The 24,341-nt window shown below is 54.8% G+C and overlaps 9 protein-coding genes across 9 annotated transcripts; 6 read left to right on the top strand and 3 right to left on the bottom strand.

The window, feature by feature from the left end:
- Positions 1-89: 89 nt before the first annotated feature.
- QC761_507150 (uncharacterized protein) lies at positions 90-1,472 on the bottom strand. Its single transcript, XM_062879938.1, has 2 exons — positions 755-1,472; positions 90-687 (listed from the first exon to the last, which is right to left on the bottom strand). The coding sequence occupies exons 1-2, from the start codon at positions 1,109-1,111 to the stop codon at positions 172-174; spliced, it is 873 nt and encodes a 290-aa protein (XP_062731180.1). The 5' UTR covers positions 1,112-1,472; the 3' UTR covers positions 90-171.
- Positions 1,473-1,557: 85 nt separating this feature from the next.
- QC761_507140 (uncharacterized protein) lies at positions 1,558-5,358 on the top strand. The gene is made up of 4 exons (XM_062879937.1): positions 1,558-2,022; positions 2,079-2,517; positions 2,577-4,352; positions 4,425-5,358. The coding sequence occupies exons 1-4, from the start codon at positions 1,883-1,885 to the stop codon at positions 4,515-4,517; spliced, it is 2,448 nt and encodes an 815-aa protein (XP_062731181.1). The 5' UTR covers positions 1,558-1,882; the 3' UTR covers positions 4,518-5,358.
- A 708-nt stretch (positions 5,359-6,066) lies between these two features.
- Positions 6,067-10,754, top strand: QC761_507130 (uncharacterized protein; the record flags this gene model as incomplete). The annotated part of the gene is made up of 4 exons (XM_062879936.1): positions 6,067-6,140; positions 6,198-7,876; positions 8,165-10,038; positions 10,095-10,754. The coding sequence occupies 4 exons, from the start codon at positions 6,067-6,069 to the stop codon at positions 10,752-10,754; spliced, it is 4,287 nt and encodes a 1,428-aa protein (XP_062731182.1).
- A 775-nt stretch (positions 10,755-11,529) lies between these two features.
- Positions 11,530-11,793, bottom strand: QC761_0082110 (uncharacterized protein; the record flags this gene model as incomplete). Its single annotated transcript, XM_062872859.1, has 1 exon — positions 11,530-11,793. The coding sequence occupies one exon, from the start codon at positions 11,791-11,793 to the stop codon at positions 11,530-11,532; it is 264 nt and encodes an 87-aa protein (XP_062731183.1).
- A 1,633-nt stretch (positions 11,794-13,426) lies between these two features.
- Positions 13,427-15,654, top strand: QC761_507120 (uncharacterized protein). Its single transcript, XM_062879935.1, has 6 exons — positions 13,427-13,817; positions 13,897-14,032; positions 14,086-14,264; positions 14,342-14,838; positions 14,903-14,970; positions 15,046-15,654. Exons 1-6 carry the CDS (start codon positions 13,692-13,694, stop codon positions 15,375-15,377), a joined length of 1,338 nt encoding a protein of 445 aa, XP_062731184.1. The 5' UTR covers positions 13,427-13,691; the 3' UTR covers positions 15,378-15,654.
- A 428-nt stretch (positions 15,655-16,082) lies between these two features.
- On the top strand, positions 16,083-17,768 carry QC761_507117 (uncharacterized protein; the record flags this gene model as incomplete). The annotated part of the gene is given in 6 exon segments (XM_062879934.1): positions 16,083-16,520; positions 16,534-16,605; positions 16,672-16,976; positions 17,080-17,280; positions 17,407-17,544; positions 17,717-17,768. 6 exon segments carry the CDS (start codon positions 16,083-16,085, stop codon positions 17,724-17,726), a joined length of 1,164 nt encoding a protein of 387 aa, XP_062731185.1. The 3' UTR covers positions 17,727-17,768.
- Positions 17,769-19,184: 1,416 nt separating this feature from the next.
- Positions 19,185-20,183, top strand: QC761_507110 (uncharacterized protein). Its single transcript, XM_062879933.1, has 2 exons — positions 19,185-19,848; positions 19,917-20,183. Exons 1-2 carry the CDS (start codon positions 19,399-19,401, stop codon positions 19,995-19,997), a joined length of 531 nt encoding a protein of 176 aa, XP_062731186.1. The 5' UTR covers positions 19,185-19,398; the 3' UTR covers positions 19,998-20,183.
- On the bottom strand, positions 20,014-23,999 carry QC761_507100 (uncharacterized protein). Its single transcript, XM_062879932.1, has 3 exons — positions 21,300-23,999; positions 20,770-21,218; positions 20,014-20,709 (listed from the first exon to the last, which is right to left on the bottom strand). The coding sequence occupies exons 1-3, from the start codon at positions 21,812-21,814 to the stop codon at positions 20,195-20,197; spliced, it is 1,479 nt and encodes a 492-aa protein (XP_062731187.1). The 5' UTR covers positions 21,815-23,999; the 3' UTR covers positions 20,014-20,194.
- On the top strand, positions 22,560-23,978 carry QC761_507095 (uncharacterized protein; the record flags this gene model as incomplete). The annotated part of the gene is made up of 1 exon (XM_062879931.1): positions 22,560-23,978. The coding sequence occupies one exon, from the start codon at positions 22,560-22,562 to the stop codon at positions 23,976-23,978; it is 1,419 nt and encodes a 472-aa protein (XP_062731188.1).
- Positions 24,000-24,341: the final 342 nt, after the last annotated feature.

Here is a 24,341-nt window from a genome sequence, read left to right on the forward strand (position 1 = left end):
CGGTGAGCTTGAGCAGCACAGCTGAAACTCAACTAGCCGTCCAGCTTACACCGGCGCGCCACTTCTTGCAAGTCCGAGATGAAGTCGGCCCGACGTCGCTTCACCAATTACTGTCAGTAGGTAAGCAATTAGAGTAGATATTTGGGTATCAATTGTTCGCTCTGAGGTGATCTAGACAGGGTCATCGTGGTACACCGGGTCGTCTGTTTCCTGTTCAACTCGGTCCTGCGCAGTGACTGGCCTACCCACCCGCACACGAGACAACTCTTCCATCTTGGCCGCCCACATTGCTGCCGCCGAAGTGGTGGTCAGCAAAAAGAAGAAGCTCAGCACCGGGATTAGCTGCAGAACCATAGCCACTGTGCCAAACCACAGGTAGTCCCAGCTCTTGAAATGCAAATCTCTCTTCATGGTCTTCTTGTCAATTCCACGCAGCTTGTACCATCGGTAGTGCGAGAGTTTTCCCACACGCGACCCGGTTATCATGATGAAGGCGGGTGTGCCAATGTAGGGAATAAGGTTGAGGGGAAGGCAGGCGACGAGCTCGAAGATTTGGATCCAGCTGAACGGCGAGTATTCGGCGCGGCTTGTGGGTTTGCCTAGCATCTTGACCGAGTTCGGGGCATCGACGAAGAGGACGCGCTGCGGCGCAATGAGGTCGACGAAGCCATGGTTAATCAAGGTGGCCTAAGCAACAAAACATCAGTAGGGTGGTCGCAAAAAAACAAGGAAATGACGAAACAGCTCCTCTCACATCGAAAATATCCACGCGACATTCGTCGACAAACAGGCCTTCGAACAGCGCCTGTATCAGCACCAGACCCTCTCCCAGCACGAGGACGGTTGTGTTTATCAACGCGCCGGCGCGTCCTTGGAAGATGTAAAGAAGCAAAAATTGGGGAATAAAAGTAAAGGTAAACAAGATAAAGTAGACGAGGAATGATATGATAGAGAGAGGGAGCAGCCGGCCGACGAAGATGGGGTAGAATTCTGGGTGTCGCAAAAAGTACCAGATGCCGTGGATGGGGTACCAAGCGGCCCTGGCGGCGCGTGATAGCAGATGCGCCAAGCGGTGAAAGGGACGAGTCAAGGTGTGTGTACTGGGCGGCATGATGGAATCTAGAGTCGGCGGGTAGAGAAAAGGCGAGACGATGCGCCTGACAGATGGGTGGTGTTGCCCACACAGTCGAATGATGGAAGCTGGGATCGCGTCGTCATCAAAGTTCAACAAACAGCTGAGCTCGCAGCTCCCGTCTGCAGGTGCGGGGTCAAAACAGGCACTGTGTCGCACACAGTCTTGGAAAGGAAAGGTGGGGAAGCACAAGGGGCAAGGAACAGGGTTTTGACTTTCTGCAGGGATTACACTGATTTCCGACAGGGTGGCAGATTGCGAGGTCTGAGACGGGGCGGTGCCAAACGCAGGGTTAGGGCTGAGAGTTCGTGTGCTTTCGGGGCCATGAACGGGATCAGTGATGCAAATTGCGAAATAAGACACCACAATCGATCACCGCGTTGAGCATTAAGGTTTTGAATGGCAATAGCGCCGACAGAAAACACTCGGAACAACCATCATGGCCAATGCCAAGTCTGAACAGGACCACCACCATCAGCCATAGCTTCAGCCTCCCTCGCCGAACCAGTCGCAGGATTTGCTTACCTCATCAACCATGCACTACGACCGCAGGATGCTTCATGAGCCTGGCTGCCCGGATTTATGGGAGCGGCTGGGAAGAGGGACAACCTGGAACAGCAGTCGCCTTGCTGTGGTTGGATGCTGGCACTACCTCTCCTTTCGCCAGGCACTGGTGAAGCCACTTGACGACATCAACACTCTCCTCTTGTCAATAAGTTGCCGCAAGAACAACAGAAACAGAAGCTTGAAATGGAAGAGCCAGCTGTGATCCCGGAGAAGACTGGGCAAGCGGGGACGGGCGCCGGGTCCGGCCCGGAGTTATCCTCGACAGCAGCACAGAAGAAGAGAAGTCGCATCCGCTTCTCTTGCACAACCTGCAGGGACAAGAAGTAAGCACCTGGCTCAGATTTTGACAGGTGGCAGCTGACACTGAACATTCTCAAAGATTGAAATGTGACCGCCAAACCCCATGCGACCAGTGCATGAAGCGAGGGATAGAGGCTACTTGTGAATTCATCCCCTATGTCACTGGCGGGTCCCGCCCCGGACCGGCTCTTCCTGCGCGTCATCACCCAAGAGACGCCACGAATCCTGCTACGACGACAGCACCTGCACCTGACAGCCACCGCTCCAAGCCCGCTGCCAACGACTCGGCCGTGCATGCCCGGCTCCGACACCTTGAGCACCTCGTCCAGGTTCTCAAAGCCCAACGCCGTGAAGCTGTCCCTGTTGAATCAACCGCCGGTGTGGCCGCCGACTTTGGTGACGATTTCCAGGAGGATGACCTTCCCCGCATATCAGCCCGCGTCAGAGAGACGGCTGGAATGATTTTGAGCGATTTGCGTTACGTTGATGCCTCCCACTGGGAATCTATCCTCAGCGATGTACGCCTCCACCTTTTGCATCACATCTATACCCACAAGTTCTAACAAAATCAATACAGGTTCTAAGTATCACCGGAAGTCTGGACAGACCTGAAGATGTGTTCCAGGACGATGATGATCCCATCGTTCCGCCCAAACTTGAGCGTCAAGGACAACCCGACTTGTTGTTGGGCGGCTGGCCAAGGCTCTCTGTCGAAGAGCTGATTCGCTATCTGCCTCCTCGTGCTATTGCTGACCGACTGCTTGCCCGTCTGTTCCAGGCCAAAGAACCAGGATGGATCATGTTCCACATGCCCAGTCTTCTCAGGCACTACGAAGCCTTTTGGGAGCACCCCGCCACCATGACTTACACCGAGCTCGCCCTTCTCTTTGCCATGTTCTGTAATGCCTCGTTGTACTATATGAAGAGTGGCGAAGAGCTGCCCGGCGGACTCGGCGATGCTGGAGAGGCGTACAGGATCTACAAGGCCCGGTGTGCCCAGTGTCTGGTTTTGGGTGACTACACCAAGCCCTGGCGCTACAAGCTGGAAGCCATGATTCTTTACTTTGGGTCGGAATATCTCGGCCAACAAGACGCACATATCAACGTCTCGGTCATACTGTCCATTATCGTCCGCCTTGCCATGCACATGGGCCTGCACCGAGACCCGAAGCACTATCCAGACATGTCCCCATTCGAGGGAGAAATGCGCCGGCGGCTGTGGACCGTGTTGAGAGACGTGGATATTCTGATTGGTTTTCAGTTTGGTCTGCCAGGCAACATACCAAACGACTTGTACGACACAGCCCTTCCGCGAAACCTTCACGACGAGGACTTTGACGAGAACACCTTGGAGCTGCCCCCATCACGACCAGAAACAGAGAAAACGGTGACGTTGTGGTGCATCATGAAGGGCCGCATCGTCAATGTCTTTTCCGAAATCACCACGGCCATGAGCTCGCGAAAGGCGCCGGGGCTTTCCGACATTATGCGCATGGATCGAAAGATTGACGAGCTCGCGACTCAGTTCCCGCCCAGCCTCCGCTATCGACCTTTCAGCCAGTCGGTAGTAGACCCGGTAGACATTATCATGCAACGGTACCAGCTCGAGCTGCTGTTTCTCAAGTGCCGCATCGTCCTGCACCGACGGTACATGGGTTACGCCCGCAAAGACAAGCGGTACGAGCACTCTCGGCGTGTCTGTCTCGAAGCTGCGACCAAGACGCTCCGTCATCAGTACGACGTTCATTGCGAGCTTCAGACGGGCGGCCGCTTGTCGCACGAGCGCAGCCATTGGTTCTTGAGCAGTTTGAGCACCCACAACTTTCTTTTGGCGGATATGATCCTCTGTCTAGAGCTGTGGTTTCTCAAAGCCAGGGAAGGGCGGAGCCCTCCGGTGGTTGAGCAGTCTCCCGAGATGATCATGACGAAGGACCAGATTCTGGATATCTTGCGGACATCACGGCTGATTTGGCAAGGGAGGCGAAAGGAGTCGGCCGAGGCCAACAAGGCGTTCAACATTCTCACAAAAATGCTGTCTTTGTCCACGGGCGAGAGCCTTGATGGGAGCCCAGAGTCGAGTAACAATAGCGCATACGACAGGCTTGAGACTTCTTCGTATCCGGCAGTGCCAGTTATGACGTTTGCTGGTCTGGAGACGGGGCTGCATCCAGCGCCGGGGCTCGGGTCGCAAGCTCCACAAACGATAGTTCCCACGGGGTGGGCACCTGTTGCCGGAGGCGAGTTGCCGCTGGACGGGCAGGCGGCTGTCACTTGGGGACATGGATTCCAGCAAGACCTTCCAAATTTGGGACATGTGGATGGGCTGATGGATCCGAATTTGGGGGGTGATTGGGTAAGTGCCTGGACTTCAAAGATTTGGGCTAGATGGTTCCTGTTGGGACATGTGCTGACCATGATGATGCAGACACTCTGGGACAATCAAATCTTGAACTCCAGCGATGGGGTACCACAGATACCATGGGATACTTTTTTTCAAGCAGGAGGATATGGGCTTTGAGTATCTGCTTTGCATCGTTGTCATCATCAACTATTTTACTGTTTCTTCATCGCTGTGTTGCCATATGGCTGCCATGCTCCCTCTATTGTTCTCAAATCACCTCAACAGAAAGGAAAGTGCAACGAATGGCAAGTACAAGTGCCATCAGGTGTCTGACGATGGTGCTCGCGTGGAGTGGGCCTTTTTAAAGTTTGATGGCTGCCTGCTGCTTCGAGTGGAGAAGGAAGGAGCCTGGGCAGTGTCTCCCGTCGGGCAGTCTGTGGATTTGATTTGAAAATGCAAGAATCATGACCACCCCTTGCGGGAATGCAAGAGCAACAGTGGTGCCCTGATATGGAAACATTACCCGCCTTTTCAATCATGTAACGAGTTACTTCCGCTCCCGGGTCATTGAATGTTGGGAAACTGGAGACCAGGCAAGCTGGAGCCGGGACCAGCGTCAGAACAAGACCGAGTGGAATAAATTACCCGGGCTGACTTCCAGACTTCGATTGCAATTTTCACCTTCCGTCTCTTCCTTCAAGTGTTGGTGACTGAATGGCCCCCGAGGAACGGCGTAGACAGCTAAGGAAGGAACCAGCTGCGAGGATGACAGAGCAAGCTACACTCACGAGCCCGGAATCGTGTCAACCTCCACGATTCAAGAAATCCACAGTCAACACATTCGCCCCTGTTTTTCCATGACTTTTACTGGATTTCAATACATGTTGAAAACGGCTTTAGGCCTGTCAACTATCGTTTCATGCCTCTTTGCTATAATTTAAGACCTATAAATGTGACAATAAGACATTTGAGAGATGGTAAAAAGCGTTAAAACATATTGAATAGTCCTCAAGAGATAGTTAACAGGTCTCAAATAATATTGATAAGAAATTCAGAAAAACAGTGGGAACCTTTACTCACCCCCTATGGTGTTGCGAGCGCGGCCCTCCCTAGGTATCTACCGATTTACTTACCGTTTTCATAATATAATAAAAGGCCTGTAAATCATGTTTTGAGGCCTCTTAACTATATTTTGAGGTGTTTGAATCATCTTTTGGGGTATTTAAACTATTTTCAAGGCCTCTTAACTATCTTTCAAGGTATTTGAATTACTTTTTATGGCTTTTTACCTACTCTTTTTAAGACGTTTGAATTATTTTTTAAAACATTAACTTCTGTATAAAGAAGGTCCCCTCCAGAATCATGTACGTCAGGTAACAGTTCATGGCTACCTGTTACCATGGCACAGTCATTGCTCCTTCCCATTACCATGAATCTGGCACACAGAAGAATGGCACCACTCGCTGTCACCGGACGTCATGGACAGACCGGGAAGGCACCTCACGCTCTTTCCTGTCTTTTCAGCAGCAGACATCTTGGATGTTGGGCCACAACACCTGTCACCTTTTAACATTTGACATCTTTGCCAGACCATCTTCCCTCTTCTCTCTTCCGTCCGCATTCCTGTCCCTCTTCGGCTCCTTTTGTCCACCATCCCTCAGCACGCTGCCATTTCCGCTCGTTTGGAGACATTCATTCCTTTGCAACATCCTGCACCCACGACACCATGCGTGTCCACACCTCTGTTGGGGCTCTGGCCAGTCTAGCCTGGCTATCCTCTGCGGTCGCCGTACCACGGGCGTGAGTGCTTTCACCATGGACTTTCTTGATGCATGGCTGACTCTTGTTGCTCTGCAGGGAGGATTGGGCCCTCACCGACACAACATGCACCACTACAACGTCTGGCCAGGCCACTGTTATCGTTCTTCCCGGCGAGTCCGCTGCGTCTTACACGCTTCCGTCAGTTTTCACATTTACTCTTCCCGCCGATGGTGGTGCCGGCTCTGGTTCCTTGGTTTCTTCTGGCTTGGCAAATGGTCCCTCTTTCGCCTCTTCCACCTGCGAGTCCTCGGAAACTCCTGTTGTTCCTGCCATTCCCACTCCTTCGGCGCCAGTCATTAGCACCATTACAGTCCCCGTCTTGACAGTGACGCTTCCAAGCCCGCCACTTTCTTCCACTGGTCCAGATGCAACACCAGTCGCTACAGCGACTGTACCCGGGGAGGCTGCTTCCAATTCTGTGGGCGTTGTGACGGTCACTATCCCAGAGGGCCCCAGTAATACAGCTACCGTGGTTTTGACCGTTACCGTTCCCCAAGGTTCCGGGAGCCCTGGAGCCTGGTCCACCATCATCACTGCTCCTGGCGTTTCCGGTGCCTCGGCCGGCCCTCTTGTCACTGTCACCATCTTCACCTCGCCTGCCTCGGCGGCGCCCGGTTCCCCGACAACTTCCATCGACTGGTGGGGCTCTGACTCGACGGCCTTTGTCACCATTCCACTAGACACTGGCTACGGATCTGACATTTCGCTGGCGCCATACACCCTCACATACACGCTGCCCGTGGCCCCGGGTTTGACCGATTTGTCGATTGCCACGGTGACTGTGACCCCGGCGGACCTTTCGATACCTACAGGCGTTGGACCCTTTGCGACAGAGACCCTGTCGTCGGGCGTGTCTTCCTGGTCGTATGTTCCTGCGCCGCCAGGCACTTCCGTCGTTAGCTTCACCGTCTCGGCCAGCGGCACTATTCCTGGCTATACTGGCGTCATCACCGTCACACCAGGCATGTCTTGGGGCCTTCCTACGCCAGTCTCCGTATCTAGGGACCAGTCAGGGACCGCTACGCCTATCGCACCTGCCCTTGTCACTGTAACTGTCACGTCTCCTTCGCAACTTCCCACGCCTTCGTCTGGTTTTGCCATGCCTTCTGTTGTGACCGTGACACCTTCCTTGGGCCTTCCTGCGCCTTCGATTGTTACTGTTACGCCTTCCGTTATTACAACGACGCCTTCCGTTATTACCGCAACGCCTTCCTCGGGTCTTCCAACGCCTTCCATTGTGGCCGTGACGTACACCGTCCCCGCGTCACTGGGTTCGCCGGCATCCGAGTATACGGTCACGTATACGGTATCCCCGGAGGGCTACAATGGGGGTGGCCCATCCACCGTTTCAGTGCCAGCGCCATGGACCTTTACCAGCGTGCCTACCGGGGACTCCGCCACGCCTATCGTTGTCACCTGGCCGAGCGAGCAACCTGGTCCCGTGACTGTCACGGTCACGCCTCCCACTTCTCAAGTTGTTACAACTGTTGCGCCTCCCGCTTCCCAGACTATCGTGACAGTGACACCTGGCGTCGAGCCAGCCTCGCCGGGCCTTGTCGTCACAACCATTACACCCTTGTCTGGAACTCCTGTGGTCATCACACTTCCCGACACCGGCACGCCTTTGGCTCCCGCAACATCCGCCTGGACCACTCAAGCCTTTGTCACGGAAACGATTCTCAGCAATAGCGTGGTCACCGTCACGCCTCCTTCAGGCCCACCCGTCGTAGTCACCATCCCCCAGTCCGTTGCCTTCACTGTGCCCACTGACGTTTCTGGTTTTCCACCTGGGACGACTCAAGCTTTTGTCACGGAAACAATCGCCAGCGATAGCGTCATCACCGTCACGCCTCCTTCAGGCCCACCCGTCGTAGTCACCATCCCCCAGTCCGTTGCCTTCACTGTGCCCACTGGCGTTTCTGGTTTTCCACCTGGGACGACTCAAGCTTTTGTCACGGAAACAATCGCCAGCGATAGCGTCATCACCGTCACGCCTCCTTCAGGCCCACCCGTCGTAGTCACCATCCCCCAGTCCGTTGCCTTCACTGTGCCCACTGGCGTTTCTGGTTTTCCACCTGGGACGACTCAAGCTTTTGTCACGGAAACAATCGCCAGCGATAGCGTCATCACCGTCACGCCTCCTTCAGGCCCACCGGTGGTAGTCACCATTCCCGAGTCCATTGCCTTCACGGTGCCTACTGGCACTCCACCTTTTTCGGCTGGCTTGTCATCATCGACTTCTGGGACGGTTCCTCCTCAAACAGTGATTGTGTCTCAAGTCACCATCAGCCAGACCATTTCTCTTGGACCCGGCTCCTCCACGGTTGTTGCTGTGACAACACAGGTCACCCTTCCAGCTGACTCGACCCCTACATTATCGGAATCTGGTGTCCTTGTTACGCCTTCCCTGGCCACATACACCATCGCTGACTCCTATGGAAATCCAACAATCTTGACTCAATGGACAATCGTTCCTGTCTCGCCTTCAAGCTCCAGCGCAGGCGGCGGCGGAGGCGATGGAGTAGACGGAACTTTGAGCAGTCCAACTGGGACGGTTCAATTCATCACCATCTCACCAATTGCGCCCGCCTCTGTGATCACGATACTGCCATCGGTGGCCCCGTCAGTCATCACCATTTGGCCATCGACAGACAGCTTCTTGACGTCGTTTGTTTCGTCAACTTTAGAGGTGCAGTCTGGCAGTGCCTCTCCGTCCGAGATCACCCTCTGGCCTTTGCCAACTTCGACTGACACCACTTGCACAACCTTTTCGACGGGGCACGGCTCTCCAACAATCTCGGGCCTGGGTTCGGCGACGTCTCCATCCTCACTGTCTGTCATCACACTATGGCCATCGACTGTCAGTCCTCCCTACTCTGTGATCACAATCTGGCCGTCGGCGGGAGACAGCGCCCTAGCTGGCTGGCCTACGACAAGCACTTGCAACGAGTCTCCGGCCATTCTGACGTCGGTTATTCTCTTGAGCTCGGTCTCTACTCCCTTCACGCCTTTTGGGACCCCGGCGATCTCCCAGAGCAGCGATTCCGGTGTGGTGGTGGCGCCCACAGAGACAGGACAGGCTTTGGGCTCCCAGGGATTGGACACTTCAGCCGGCGACCTTCCTGAAAGCACCGAGTTGCCGGCTTCGCAGCCTGAAAACACCGAGTCTCCTTCGCAGCCCGAGAACACTGAAGCTCCTGCCAATGAATCCGAGGATTTGATGCCTCCACCGCAAACCCAATTCAACCGTCATGGGCAACACGCAAGAACCACCACGTTGGTTGTTCTGTCTGACAGCACTTTTGGCGGCTATGCCTTCAGCAGTCCGGCCGCAGGCTATGGTGACCTTCCTCCAGGGTACGGGAACCCCGTGGAAACAGCTCAGGCGTCTTCCAGCCAAGGCATTTTCTTCACGGATTCCAGTCTGCCGGTTTCACAGCCCGCGTCGGTTGATATCAGCTTCACCGCGTCTGTTCTTCCAATATCGACGACTTCCACCGCAGATCTGGCGGCCATGTTATCATCAATCATGTCTGTCCTTTCGCCCAATGCCACAATTGTCTCTGGACCAGGGCCTGTCTTGACCTCTGTTCCAACTGCTTCGGACAACAGCACGTCATCTACTCAGCCAAGTCTCACCTCTACCACCTACACATCATCGAGCAGCGATCTCTTGTTGACTTCAGACAGTATTGTACCAACAGTCACAGCATTGCCAACAACCGCCAGCTCTTTGCTAGCCAACATTTCCAGCCTCACTGCAGCCCCCATTGCCACAAGTCTTGCCAGCACTAGCCCGAATGTGAGCACTTCCAGCCGAGGACTTCCTGGTTCAACATGCGGCGCGGTTGGAGATCGGGGAGCAGTGGTGTTCAAGGTATGTCTTGGTGCTGTCTCTCTTTTCTCACAACCGAAGCACTGACCGTATTGTAGTTTGATGACATCCCTACCATTTCGACCGACAACGATACCGAGGCCAGCAGTTTCCCAGCGATGCCAGTACCCTTCCCGTATCACCGATTCTTCTTTTCCAATGGTTTCAGTGTCGTTCTCCCGCCTCGCACCAAGTTCAAGGCTTCCTCTGGCCAGCAGCTGATCCAGCACAATTCTTCGGTGTCGCCAGTCGCCGAGTTTGGTCTCGCGGAGCTGCGCTCCAATCCCTGCTTTCACTTCAGCTTTTTGGGTGTCAGTCTTGGCTGCGACTCTACATCTGACCCCTGTGTTTTCAACATGACGGGTCTGCGCTGGAACGGCACCGACGACGTTGTCGAGGCACGTCATACCTTTGAGGTGGCTGCTTGCTCCAAGAAGACCGACTGCAGCCTCAGCCATCAGATTCTGGACTCGGCGGCTGCGTTGCCATTCTCCAATCTGACTTCACTCAACATTTCATTGTCAGTGGCTGGCAAGCCAGAGACATGGTGGGCGGATGACTTGCAAATTGCTTGGGCCGACAACGACTGCACAGTGGCGGCATGCCGGTCGCGCGTGCCAAACACGATCATGATTCCGCGCATTTCACAACCGTTTGCCAGTCGAGCCAAGAGACTGTTGCGATGGGCGGTCCGCGGCAAGGATGATAAGTTCTATTGATTCGACACTCCAGTTTTGTCCCAATTTTGATGCACACGGGATGTGCCAATATTTCTGATATCATTTGCATGTTTTGCTGACTGGCAGTCAGCGCCGAGGCTGATGGTGGGTTTTCTGATTTGGTGGCTGAGAATTGGAGGGCTAGATAATGAGGTTATGGTGGGAATTTTGACAGATAACATGATGGACTGGTGCGTGCTGGGGAATGGTGTAGATGGACGAGGAGGAGCCGGGATCTTTTTTGACTGTACATGTACTTATAGGACACGAGGGGTTGCGGGAGAACAAATGAAGGAATGCTTGCTCAATACTGTGTGGATGTGGCTGTTGTGTGGGTGTCTTGCTTGTCTTGCTGCCGATGTTGTCTTTGTGAACGACGACAAGAACCACATCAGATGTTGTCAATGATACAAAGCCAGGTATAGAAGGGAAGTATGGGCGGTGCAAGGCAACGGCTAGTGTATATTCTATGTCATCAAGTCATGAAGCACCAAACCAGGAGGCCGTCGTGGTTTTATGTCGTCATCATCATGACCGTCCTGGTATTCCTCCCAACCCAAGTCGGCCAAAGATAGCTATGCCGCTGCAAGTCGAATCCCAAACTCGGGTTCCCCTCGCAAAACAAAGCAAATGCTAAACTCCCAGCGAAGCCAGGTATCTGCAAGACAAAGAGCCTTCTCGGCTGTGCAAGCTGCGGTGTCGCTGTGTCAGCACAATGCTCATTTTTGGAAGAGAGAGAGAGAGAGTCAAGATTTGCCAATTGCTTACCGCTCGGTCAAAGCTGGGAAGACGAGGCCTTCTTCATCATGGCCCTTCGCTCGCGGCGAGAGGGGCAGCGGCGGCGGCGGCGGGCGTCACGCTTGCTCTCAGCGAGGTCCTCGGGCGTGGTGCAGGCGGAGCACTTGCGGGCGTTTTTGAGGCGCTCGAGGAGGTGGCGGGGGCGGCACTTGGGGGTGCCCACGTGGGCGCAGGGGCGGTCGAAGAGGGGGATGTGGAAGGTGTGGCCGCAGGTGTGGATTATGCGTTGGTAGTAGCACATCTTTTGGGTGTGGGGGTGGTGGTGGGTTGTCAAGATGGAAGTTTGAGGGTTTGGTTGATGGACTAGTACCCAAGGCAAAGAGATTGGTTGAGATGAGGGGGTAGTTTTGGAGGGGAGAAGAGAAGAGAGGGGTTGGAGAGGCCATTGTGTGTGTGTGTGTGTTTGGATCTTGAATTGGTGGTTGACTTGAGAAGGAACGATTGAAGGCGGTGACAATGAGAGAGTTATTGTGCCTGTTGTGCAGGGCTGGAGGGGGGTGTTTATTGTGGGAGTTGAGAGGGTCGGGTCTTTGAAAGATAATGGGATTGGTGGGTTCTATTGGTGATAATGGATTGTGTTGGATGTTTCAAGTTCTCATTGTTGGTTGTCTATGCATGGAAGGTAGACTTTTGTGTGACATGAGGGGGGTTTGTTGATTCACCCCTGAAGGTAGTGGTGGACTTGTTCACGGCTGTTGTCAGCCCTCCACACTATGTCATTGGAGCCCTACCTACACAATCATCACGAGCCTGGATAGGTTGGCAGGCAACCAACTGGGGGTGGAGATGTGCTCTTGCCACAGACAAACAGAAATGAGCCAATTTGTTGCCTTTGGTTGGAGCGCGCATAACATGCAAGCTAATGTATGTTTTTTTGGAACCTCAATTTCTCCGATTGAAGGTTTCAGTGAGGAGCGGACCCCCAGTGGGGCTGCCACATGGCTGTCAGCGATGGTTCGAGTTGCGACAAGGCCTGCTGAGCGGGAGGAGCCTCCCATGATAAGGTACAGGAGAGGAGAACTTGTGCGACCAAAGCCAGGCATGCATGATGAGTGGAATTGGGCCGGTATCCCCCTTTTTTTACATTTCTAAATCTAATTGTAGGTCCCAATCCACAGAGCTGCTCCAGATGCTCGGAAACTCAGCTGAACTCGGCATAGATAAACCAGCAGCCAGCCAGCTCCACCGGGATGCCGATTTGCCCCAACACGCTACCAAATAGCCATTCGATGGTGTCGGGGACATTGAAGTTTCCGCCGGACGGCAAAGAGGCAACAAAAATCTCGGCATCAATGTTGGAAGCTCTCGGTGCCGTCAACGCAAGCTTTCCATTGGAAAATAAAATGGATATGACCACCCACGTCAAAAAAGCAACTCACCAGCCGTCGATCTTCAACCCCTCACCTCGGCAATCCGAGATCTTGGAATCGGGCTCCCATGCCCCTGTCGACAAATGCTTGGCACCTTGGCAGGGCTCCACCCGTCAAGTTCTAGTTACTTTCTGACACTGTTCTATGCTTCTTGTCCGTCTGGCTCGGCGTGGGATCATAGGGGCAGTTATATATCTAGGTATGCTTGGATAGGCTTGGACACCTCCATCAATTGTTGGAAGTACGCCATGTCATCCGCAGATGAGATCTTGTCTCAACTTCCACAGCCCGACAGTCACCTAGTATAGACTCGGCCGATGGAGCAAGGGATAGATACCCCTTTCGGGCAATGCTGTGCCGGGTCCACCGCAAAATGAATGCCGATTCCTTGGTTGGTGAGGCTCCGGTATCCGCAAGACAATGGAGAAAAAATGTGATGCGAGTGCGAAACAGACCAGTGCCGTCGCCGTTCCGTCTGATAGGATCTGCATGACTGTCGGCGCCCCGCTGGCAACCTGACGGCTGGGTCCAGGCCCTTGTTTCCGGGCCCGCCCCATGACTTTTTTGTCTCCGCTGTTTGGCCCAGGGGAAGGTTATTAAAACACATGGGCCGCTGCCATCTCTTGCTCCCTTCTGGCTTGGAAAGACGATGTTTTGAACTTCTGACCTCTTCCAGGGCCACCAGCCCCACGCCAACCGCCGCTCCCGCCTGCTCCCTCCCCCGGTCTACGCCGCCGCAACAGATGACGACATCACCGGGTGCCCTACCATGAAGAGTCCCCAACGTTTTTACGCCCTTGTTGGGCTGTGTCTCTTGATATTCGTCAACACGGTCGCCGCCGGCGCGAAGCAAGTCTCGCTGGAGCATGAGCTCCTCGCGCTACCACCATGCGCGGTATGGCTGCACACTGGGAAGTACGAGGGGAGAAAAAGAAAACAAGAAGACTAACGTTTTTTGTCGTTCATGCATGTAGTTGCCCTGCGTCGTGGACGCAATCCGGGACGCCAAGTGTTCCGCACACGACAACGAATGCATATGCTCGTCGGCGAGGTTCGACAAAGAGGCCCACTTTTGCGTTCGCACCCATTGCGCCCCGAGGGAGACTCTCGGTGAGGACGGTGCCGTCTCGAGTTCCCAAAGTCACCGGCTAACACGCTGCCAGCGGCCAAAAACATTACGTATCAATGGTGCGACCATCCCAATGAGGGAGACCGGACGCTTCTCCCCGCCTTTTCTATCTTTTTGGGTCTCGCCATTGCCGCCGTGGCTCTGCGGTTGGTAGCCCGAGTGGTGACGGAGGCCTGGTTCTGGTGGGATGATTTGTGCAACTTTTTCGCCATTGTAAGCCCGTGCTGGTCAGTTAGTTGGAGTGGGAGTGGTTTTTTTCGTCGGGCTAACTGTGGATTTTTGTGTCGCAGGCTGGGTGTGCTGCGTACACGGGGTTGTACATCGAGGCGGTCCACTTTGGGATGGGAAAAGACATCTGGTTCGTACCGTTTGACAACATCACCAAGATCATGCAGACGTACTTTGCCACCATGTTGACGTATGTGACGACTCGATTCTTCATCCGCGCCTCCATCATCCTCTTTTACCTGCGAGTCTTTCCCGCGCAGTCCAACTTTAGGCTGGGCAAGGTGGTTGTCTGGACGGGCGTGTTCAACATTATTTACACTATCGCCTTCTTCTTCGCCTCTTTGTTTCAGTGCCAACCGATATCAGCGTTTTGGACGGCGTGGGAGGGCGTTGGGAAGGATCAGTGCGTCAACCTCAACGCGATGGCTTGGTCGGCGGCGGCGACGGGGATAGCGTTTGATTTATGGCTGCTGGCTTTGCCGTTTCCGCAGCTGCTGTCGCTTAATCTGCACTGGAAGAAGAAGTTGATGGGGTCGATGATGTTTCTTGTGGGCGCAGCGTGAGTGGAGGCTTGTCCTTGTTCGTCGCGCTGGAGCGTCGAGATTAACTGGTTTGTGTTTTAGTGTGATTGTCATCAGCTTGATCCGGCTCAAGACTATCAACGCAACCACCCGGGCTGTCAACCCTACTAGTAAGTCTTTGGGGTGCTCTCTCTCTCTCTCTCTCTCTGTGGGTCAAAAGGTTGCTTTGCTGATACCGGTAACAGAGGATACGGTGGACCTCTCCCTGTGGAGTGGCATCGAAATCGACGTGGGCGTTATCTGTCCCTGCCTGCCTAGCTTCCGACTCCTCCTGCGAAAGGTCCTACCGCGCCTGATGGGAGAGTCTACAAGGTCGTACGAGCTTGACCCGATCTCCAAGGGGGAAGGAGGCGTGACGGTGACGACCAAGATCTCGGCCCATATTGAGCCGTCGGGGAATAATGGGATATTCTTGCGGCCGCACAAGGACTCGAACACGGGGAGGAGCTGTGAGAGTGTTACTGGACTGGTGGAGCTGTCGGATGAGGAGAGTAACCATGGTCGGCAGAAGGCGTAATAATACAGATGGAGAAGAGGGTTTGATTATTTTGTCATGGATGGAAGCATAGATTCTGGTCGATTTGATGTTGCTCCTATGTTTTAAACTGTGATCAAGATGTCCTGGGTGGGTTGCAAACCCCAATGGATAGTTGGAAGCAATGATCTGAGAGATATATCACAACTTGCATGAATCAGTGATAAGTTGCTGGTGTTTCTTGAGATCTTTGTTCGTTTTGTCAAGCCCCTTTCTTGGGGGCCCCGCTATTTGTTACTCTTTGTTGCTAGGGCAACCCACGAACAGGGGCGTTCAGGGGCAATCGAATCTTTGAACCTTGTGGCTTCCATAATCAAAGGAAACTTTAAATGATTCTGAGAAAATTTTGGTTGACAATGTAGCCATGCTCGAGACAATGATGCAGGGGTGGTGTTAATGTTCTTTGAGCAGATGTACTGCTTTTTGTGTCTGCCAGCCGATCACCGCTGTAGGAAAGGCTACACATGCTGTCACAAGGTGCAAGGTTGACGTCCATTTATTCTTACCGGGAGCCACTAGCAGGCCCACCTGAGGTTGTCGGGCGTGACACAAATGATTCTGTACCTGCCCGCATTTTGCTACCTCCAGAAACCTAGTTGGAACTTGCACTACCATAATTTGCGTTCACTTGTTAACTTCAAAAATCAATCACGATTACCAAGCCATAGAAAACGCTGGCGCTTGACGATGCACCAACTATATTCCCCTCTCTTGATTGCCGCAATCCTACAACTATGCTCAGCCACTACACCTCTGATCGCCAAGCCAGACCCTCACATTTGCGGCCTCAGACTCAACAGCACCAAAGACCACTCCTTCACCAGTGTCCACGCTGGCCTTGACATTCCCACCTTGAGCCTGCGCGACGGCTCGGATAAACAGTCCTTCCGATGGGGGGAGGGGGAGTGTTACGCCATGGCGTTTGCCGACGACCACACCATCATCATCATCTCTCCCGACTGGCGGACCAACCTCAAGATCATCACCATCTCGTACAACGCCATGAAGAAACGGGCTGACGAGAACGGTGTCACATTCGCCCCGGCCAAGTACGCCATGATGCACTTCCGGCAAACTCGAGATAACAACTCGCCCCCCCAAGGACCTTCCGAAGAATGTCAGCATGTCGGCCGGCCAGTGCGTGCGCAAGCTGCGCGTCCCGGGTGTGATTTTCAACAGTCATCTCAGCTGGATTGATCATGCCAGACATGTGAGTGGTGCACCCCGGATCTCTTGCCATGTTTTGCTCTTGCTGACCCTGCCTTGCTTGCCGCAGCTTCAAGTCAAGGTTCTCAAAATCGAGCAGTACATGCGGCGAATCTCCAGCTCCATCAGAGGACCCCCGACGTGGCAGATGCGAAGTCTCTTCTGCTCCAATGTTCGACCCGTGCTTTTCTACGCCGGCGCCGCGTGGTACCGGCCCGACAACAAGCGACATGCGGACAGCTGGAACACGGCCTTGAAGATGCTCGAAGCGGCTCAGAGGAAATGTCTGGTGGTTATCTCAGGCGCCGTCAAATATCCGCCATCAGAATTGCTCCTGCACGAGTTGCGCATTGGGACTGTCGACCGTCTCTTATGGTGGCCAATCCACAGTCCACCATGCTTGTCATGATCAGCTTTCTGACCACTACAAGAATCTCCGCGCCATAAGCGACAGACCAATCAAGGTGTTTGGAAACAGGAAGTATCGTCTCATCGCCTCGCAACATCCTATCATCAAGGCCTACGCACACGCTGCGCGCTACCACCCAAGACTGCTGAGATGGAGCTTGAGCAGGCCTCCAACTGTCCCAAACGGCACCACCCGAAACACACTCTCGCCTCTCAGCTACCGACCCAGGGCCGAAGTACGCCAAGGATATCAATCCGAATCTCGTCAAAGGTAGGAGGTCAGAGCGCGTCTTCACCGTCGACGCTTGCTTGCTCGGCAATCATCGACAACCGGTCAGCGTGTTCCGTTTCTCCCCCCCTGCCCCGCACACTCTCGGTACTAATAGATATGTCGCAGGCCTTTCGAAGGCTGTGACGATACGACTTTTGGATTGCGTGGGTCGTTCGGCTTCCGCGGTACAATGGGAACAAACGCAGTTTTCGATGCGGCATGGTGTTTGGTGCGCCGCAACTTGACTTTGCGGCGGGTGGTGAGGTAAGTCATCCTGTGATGTTGGTGACCTCTCCAGTTGGGTCTTGCTGCTAACCTGATGGAAGCTTTCTTCGATGCTTTGATGGGGAGCGACATCGTGTCCGTGTCGTGTAAGTGTTGGCCTTTTGTCCATCAATCCTACGTGGTGTTTGCTCTTCTCTAACCAGCGTCACAGGTCCCTTTGATGCTGATCTGGCAGCTCGTTGTGTTGGTTGGGTTTCTTGTGGAACGGAAAAATGGTTGTTTTTTATATGTATTTTTTTATACATACCTTTTTTTTTTAAAAAAAACCTTTTGTTTGAATTTATTTTTTGAAATTGTTTTTTGAATTTTCTATTTTAAACCTTTTTTATTTTTTTAATCTTTTTCAATCCTTTTTTTAGTCTTTTTTTATTCTTCTTTTTTTAAAAAAAATTATCTTTTTAATTTATATTTTTTTCTAAATTATTCATCGTATGACGCGCCCTTCGCAGCGTAACCTACCTGGGCCTCAACAGCCCAGCGTCCCCGGGTGCTTGTGCTTCTTGAGAGTGTCAACATTCTCAAAAAGGAAGCTCGCTTCAGCTAGGCTCAGTCAATCAAACACTGTCAGTCACTGGTGACTGTTTCATTTTTTTGTTTTTATTTTTATTTTAAACTGATAGTTCTTGCTCGCAATCGCGTGACCTCGGGTGTGACCGATCAGCGGCTTTCCATGTAGAAAGAATAAGCAGTGTGATTGATGCTAGTCTGCGCTCGCCACGTTTGGGATATATGATGTGGCTGGCGCAGCATGTGGATGAAGACACAGATAATGAGGAGGGAGGTGTCAATTGTCAAGACGCCTTTCGCTTCGCAGGTTCACCGTCAGGCCACCTCTGGACAAGACGGATTCTCCGCTGCTAACAAGGACAAAAAGAACTCGGCCATGAGGATGCCAACAACAAAAATATGGGGATGGTGCTGCTTGAAAGAACATGGGAACTCTAGGGTGTCCCAGTGGGGCCACGTGCATTGCTTCAGTCGGGGATCGGCAGCAGCAAGGAGCGCTACTTCTTTTCTCGTCTTGCGCCAGTGGGGGGGAGCCTGGGGACACACCAAACCATCGGCACACAAGACAGCCAACGGCGAGCACTCAATAGATGATACACACGCACCTCGTTCAAAACATTTTGCACACCACCGTCGCGCCAAAAAGGCGGGTCGTCATCGCCCTGCTCCCGCTCGTCCCAATAACCACCATCGAAGAAAGGATAGAAGTCAGGATAGTCCTCGCGGATCTTATCTATCATTTCGGGGCTCATGTTGCTCGCGGTGCGATTGATCAACTCCTGGTTCTGCTAGCGCAGATAGGGGAGGAGGTACTCGAAGCGACAGAGGCTGGTGCGCATAGACTCGGTTAAGGCGGTACGAAAGGCGATGGTGTTGACGCGGAGCGCGAGGCCGGACATCTCAGCGGCGACGAGGCGGAAGGTGTACGCGAGGCTCAGCTCGATCGGCCGTCCGTCCGAGACTCGCAGCTTGTTGCGGTCGGAGCTGTAGACGTAGCCATCGTCGACGAGGAGGTAGGCTCGGTAGATGGTGCCTCGAATCTCGGGAGGGGTGGGGGGGAGCCGCAGCAGGGGAAAGTGCGATGCCATGGTGTGTGAAGGAAGGGAAGGGCACAGAGGGGCGGTTTTTGTGGTGCAGAAATTCTTCAAGCTTTTCGCTGCTCCAATGCTGGCCCCCCCCAGTGCCCCCACCACCCCCACCGCTCCACCAAGTCGGGGTGCCCCGTGGGGAACTCCGCCTTTCTAGTATATGGACCCCCGCCTATACCTACCTCTCTCTACTTTTTACCCACGCTTACCTACCACCACCTAGGCCAACCAAACGCAAATGGTGCTCATCAACATCGCATACACGGCCCCAATCAACCGGCCAGGCCAGCATCCCGTCCTCACAACCCCGCAAGTCTGGGCCGGCCTGGTGCGCAAAGTCCGCCATGCCCAAGAGTTCGTGCCCGTGATCGAGTCCTGCGCCGTAGCCTCCGAGGAGACCAACGCCGCCGGCCAGCTCGTCGTCACCCGCTATGTCAACTTTGGCCAGGCCGCCCCCGTGCCCGCGAGCGGAGGGGAGGGAGGGGAGGTCAAGGAGGTATGCACCTTGTTCCCGCCGCACAGGGTCGACTTTGTGCAGGACGACGGCACCAGGGTGTGGAACCACGTCAGCCAGGGTCCCGGCAAGGACGGGGAGGACCTGTACCTGACCTATGTCTTCGAGGCAAGGGACGACGCGGTCGAGGACGGCTCCCCGGACGCGGCAGCTCTCGAGGAGAGGTTCAAGACGGTGCGTGCCCAGCCTGACTGACCACGGCAGCGAAAGACAGTGCTGATGACATGGGATGAGTGCAAAAGACCGCCAAGAGGGCCGTGGAAAGTTCCATCGAGACCATCAGACGGCTGGTCAGCGAGGGGAAGCTCCAAAGTATCACCTAGTGTATCGTGTAAAATCTCCTGAAATTGGCAACAAAATAGCTTCACTATGCACAACCCGCTTGCTCTGCCTGCCTTGCTTGGTCTATGATATGATCTACACGCCTCGTGAGGGCATCCCAGGGTATCCGTATTCCCTAAAAAATAAAAACAGCAACATCTGTCATCAATCATGTCACATTCACATCGCCCCCCCAACTCTACTCCTTCTTCTCCCCGCCCTCGGCCTTGACAATTTCCCGCTGAGGCGGCGTGTTGGAGTGCCGGGAAGCACCCTCGGAAATCATGCACCCATGGCCCAGGCCGTCCTCAAAGTCCAGGTCCTCGAGGTAGTTCAGGTCCAGGCCGCGAACCTCCTGCTCCTCGGTGGCGCGGATATGGAGACCGGGAATCTTGTTGATGACAAACAGCAAGAGGCACGAGACGAAGAACGACCAGGCGGCGCAGGTGGTGGCGCCGGCTAGTTGGAGACCCATCTGGCGGAAGTTGCGGTTCCACCAGCCACCTTCGTACGAGGCGCCCGACACGCCGTCGAGGGCGGGCACGAAGCTGGCCGCGAAGAAGCCGGTGAGGATGTCACCGACGACACCGCCGATTCCGTGGATGGCAAAGATGTCGAGGCCGTCGTCGACCGAGAGGATGTACTTGTACTTGACGACGTAAAAGGAGCAGACCGAGGTGATGGCACCCACGAGGCAGGCCACGTATACGGGAACTGTTTCGGTCCCCTGTCAGCATTCCGCACACGGAGAAAGAGGGCCAAGAAGAGACGTACCAAATCCGGCAGCAGGTGTGATGCCGACCAGGCCCGCGATGATGCCCGAGCAGAAGCCCGTCAGGCTGAACTTCTTCTTGTACAGGTACTCGAGAATGACCCACGTGATGCCGCCACCGCACGCGGCCAGGTTCGTGTTCACCACGACGTAGATGGACCGCAGGCTCAGGTTGGCGGTGCTGGCGCCGTTGAAGGCGAACCAGCCGAACCAGATGAAGACGGTGCCGATGCACATGAGGAGCGGGCTGTGGGGCTTGTAGTGGGCAAGCTTGGACTTGCGGTCGCTGACGGTGGGGGCGACGCCGTGCTCGTTCAGACGGGGGCCCAGCATCATGGACCAGGCCAGGGCGCCGAAGCCGCTCGCAATGTGGACAGGGCCCGAACCGGCAAAGTCGTAGAGACCCAAATTATACAACCAACCGGAAGGGTTCCACTCCCAGTATGCGAGGCTGTCGGTGTCGTTAGCAGACCGTCCGGCTGGGCTGGCGCCACATCTGGGTCTGTGTCAAAGAGGAGAGGACCGAACTCACAAGTAGTACACAAACGTCGTCCAGCAGAGCAGGAAGACCATGCTGGGAAAGAGGCGGCCGCGCTCCAGCATGGCTCCGGCCAAGATCATGGCGGTGGCGCTGACAAAGGTGAAGCCAAAGGCAGCATACAAGATGTCGGGGATGTCGCTGTTGGCAAGGCTGGGCTGGGCAAGGACATTCTTGAAGACGGCCAGGCTGAGATCACCGAGGATCGGGTTGGTGGTTCGGGACTGGTACAGGCTGTAGCCGTAGATCCAGTACTGGATGCCGCAGGCGCAGGCACAGAACAGGGACTGCAGCACCATGGTCAGAGCCGCCTTGCGGCGGTGCATGCCTGCATAGAGAAAGCCGATGGCGGGCGTGATTTGCCAGCACAGGATGGTGCAGACAAGCAGCCAGGCCAGGTCGCCCTTGTCGTAGGGCGCGTTGAGATCCTGGGTGAGCGGGTCACCGCCGTCGGGGTTGGAGGACCATTCCGGCCACTCTGTAACGGGGACGATCTCTGGTTCGGCCATGAGCGACGGGAGCACGGGAAGTGGTGAGTGAGGGGTGTGGGTGACGGGAGAGCTTGGTGGAGGGTAAGACTCCTGGACGATGGGGAGGTGACGTCGCCAGTATTTGTACGCAACGGCCGTCTCCGTGCAGTACGGTATTATCAGCGACCGGGGCCATTGCCCAGCCCAGGGGTCTCTGTCTCTCTCTCTCTCTCTCTAGGTGTGTGTGTGTGTGTCTGGGCGAGATAAGAGAATGGTTTGTCTACCTATGGGAAAGATGCGATGCTGCTGATAAGAGCTGGCTTGGCCTGCCACCCTGCCCGGTGAGAGGGCTTATCAGTCTCCACAAGCCGCTGCCAAGGCCGTTGGCTGCTGTGATATTGCATGCAAGGTCGACGGCCGATCCGTGGGCTTGGGTTTTCCCGCAGACCGCATTCCATTACTGAAACGGGTTGGAATAACCCATGTGTTTATCAGGATTGTAGGTACCTAGCTTAAGGCCATTGGAAAGCTTGAAGATAGCAATGGTAGGTGATCCCGGTCTCGGTAGGTACTCGGTAGAAGAAGACACCTGGTACCAGGTAGCAGGTAAGGTATCGAGGTCGATGAGGTGTAGGGACGGGCCTGGACAGGCAGGCGGGGTCGGGTGGGGTGGGGATCCAAACGTGGGGGGCGGTTTCGGTGGGAGCCCGCATCCTCAGGGTTCCGTCCAGCCACCCGGCATGGCCAGCTCAGTGTAGCTGCAAAATCAACCCCTCCGCCGTCCATGGTGCATCTTCTGGACTTGCCCGATGAGCTTCTCATCCAAATCTGCGGTGCTTTCCCACAGGCCGACATCTCAGACATCAAGAGCTGCCGTCTGAGTTGCCAGCGACTCTGCGCCGCAAGCTCCCATCTCTTGGTGCCCCTCGTGGCCGTCGACTGCCGCAAAGCCTCGCTCGAACGCTTCACCAAGATCCTACACCATCCCACCATCTCCCGCGGCGTTCGCATTGTTCGTGTTCCCATACATTCCTATCGCCATGAGCTGAGCGACCTCTGTGCCAGCTTTGTCAAGTTTGTGGTCGAACCAGCCCTCCACGCCCGTGCCGCCCATGACCATCATCGCAGAGCCGCCCTTTGTTTCTTCCGCCGATATCTGGACGGACACGGCGATAGCACCCCCCTGGAGCACGACGACAGTCTGTGGCTGCAGGCCCTGCGTCTCGTCCATGGGGAGTACCAAAGGCTCTACAGGGAGCAAGAAGCGCTGCGAAGCGACGGAACCTTTGTCGACACGGTTGCCTCGGCTGTGGCCACCATGCCCCGCGGAACTGTCTTGATATACGATGACAAGCCGTGCAGCACCCTGGACGCCGCCAGCCTCCAAGTCTTGGTCCGAGAACATTGTCGCCTGCTAGGCCTTGATCCATCTGCCTGGCGCCCCATCTGGTACGAGATGTTGTCTCCTACAACCTGGACCGACTTGGTCAGAGACGACTTTGGCTGGGAAGCCTTTGCTCCGGATCCCGCCTTCCAAGAGCCGCAGATGGATTTTATACTCGAACTTCCAGGCGCCATTGCAAGGGCTGGAGGCCAGGTCCATGACATGCGGTTTGATCTGTCTTGCGAGACACCTCTGCGTCACCTCGGGTCAGGTGTAGCAACTCGGTCCCATCTTGCCTCTGCAACGCAACAACTACAGGCCTTTACCCTCATCTCTCACCAGCCACAAACGGAGACGCTATCTCACGACTATGCAAGCTCGGTGCTGGCCAGAACACCCAATCTCGGTTTTCTTCGTCTCGACATCGCCTCTCCCGGTTCGCATCCTGACATCCTAGTTTCCCGGCTATGGCCTCGTCTCCAGAACATACACCTCGCCGGAGTCCAGCTTACGCTGCCAGACTTGGTGGCCTTCCTAGATGGATTACCGGCTTATGTCGAGAACATGCGTCTGAGCTCGGTTCACCTGATGCAAGGCACGTGGGCAGACGCCTTGGAAGCCTTGCGGCAGAAATCCTACGGCTCCTTTACCGTTGAAGATCCAAGGGGGTCTGAGGCGGAACACGTGGGTGTCGCCTTCGAAACAGGTGGGAATGGTCCAGGGGACCAGTTTGTGAAACGTGTGAGGGTGCCAGGTGGTCTCAGTCCAGCAGAGGCATTCGTCCGCAGGGTCAGAGACACCAATCCGTGCCAGAGCTGAGGGATGCTTCGGCAGTTCATGCTGGAGCAGCTACTGCCAGACTAAAACATGCCAGCTCGGGGCTCAGATATGGATCGCGATCCATCGAGTTCTCCTCGCCCAACGCCTCGTTGTGCAGAATAGACGACTATCAACTTGGTCGTCGATCACGCCTGTGGAGGTTGCGGGGATCCTGATGCCTCTTGGGTTCTTGGGGTTCCTCCCCCGCAATCTTGGCGCCAGTCAAGGACCCCCGACTTTGGCAAGCGTCCTGGCCAAGATGTGCTTGTAATCAGTTAGCATGGAGGAAACTGGTGCCACGATGAGGGAGGGTATCGACTTACCCAAAGGCTGTGGCAAACTACCGATGCTGCTAAGTCCGGA

The sequence above is a fragment of the Podospora bellae-mahoneyi genome, chromosome 5, assembly GCF_035222275.1.
Source record: "Podospora bellae-mahoneyi strain CBS 112042 chromosome 5, whole genome shotgun sequence".
Lineage (NCBI taxonomy): Eukaryota > Fungi > Ascomycota > Sordariomycetes > Sordariales > Podosporaceae > Podospora > Podospora bellae-mahoneyi.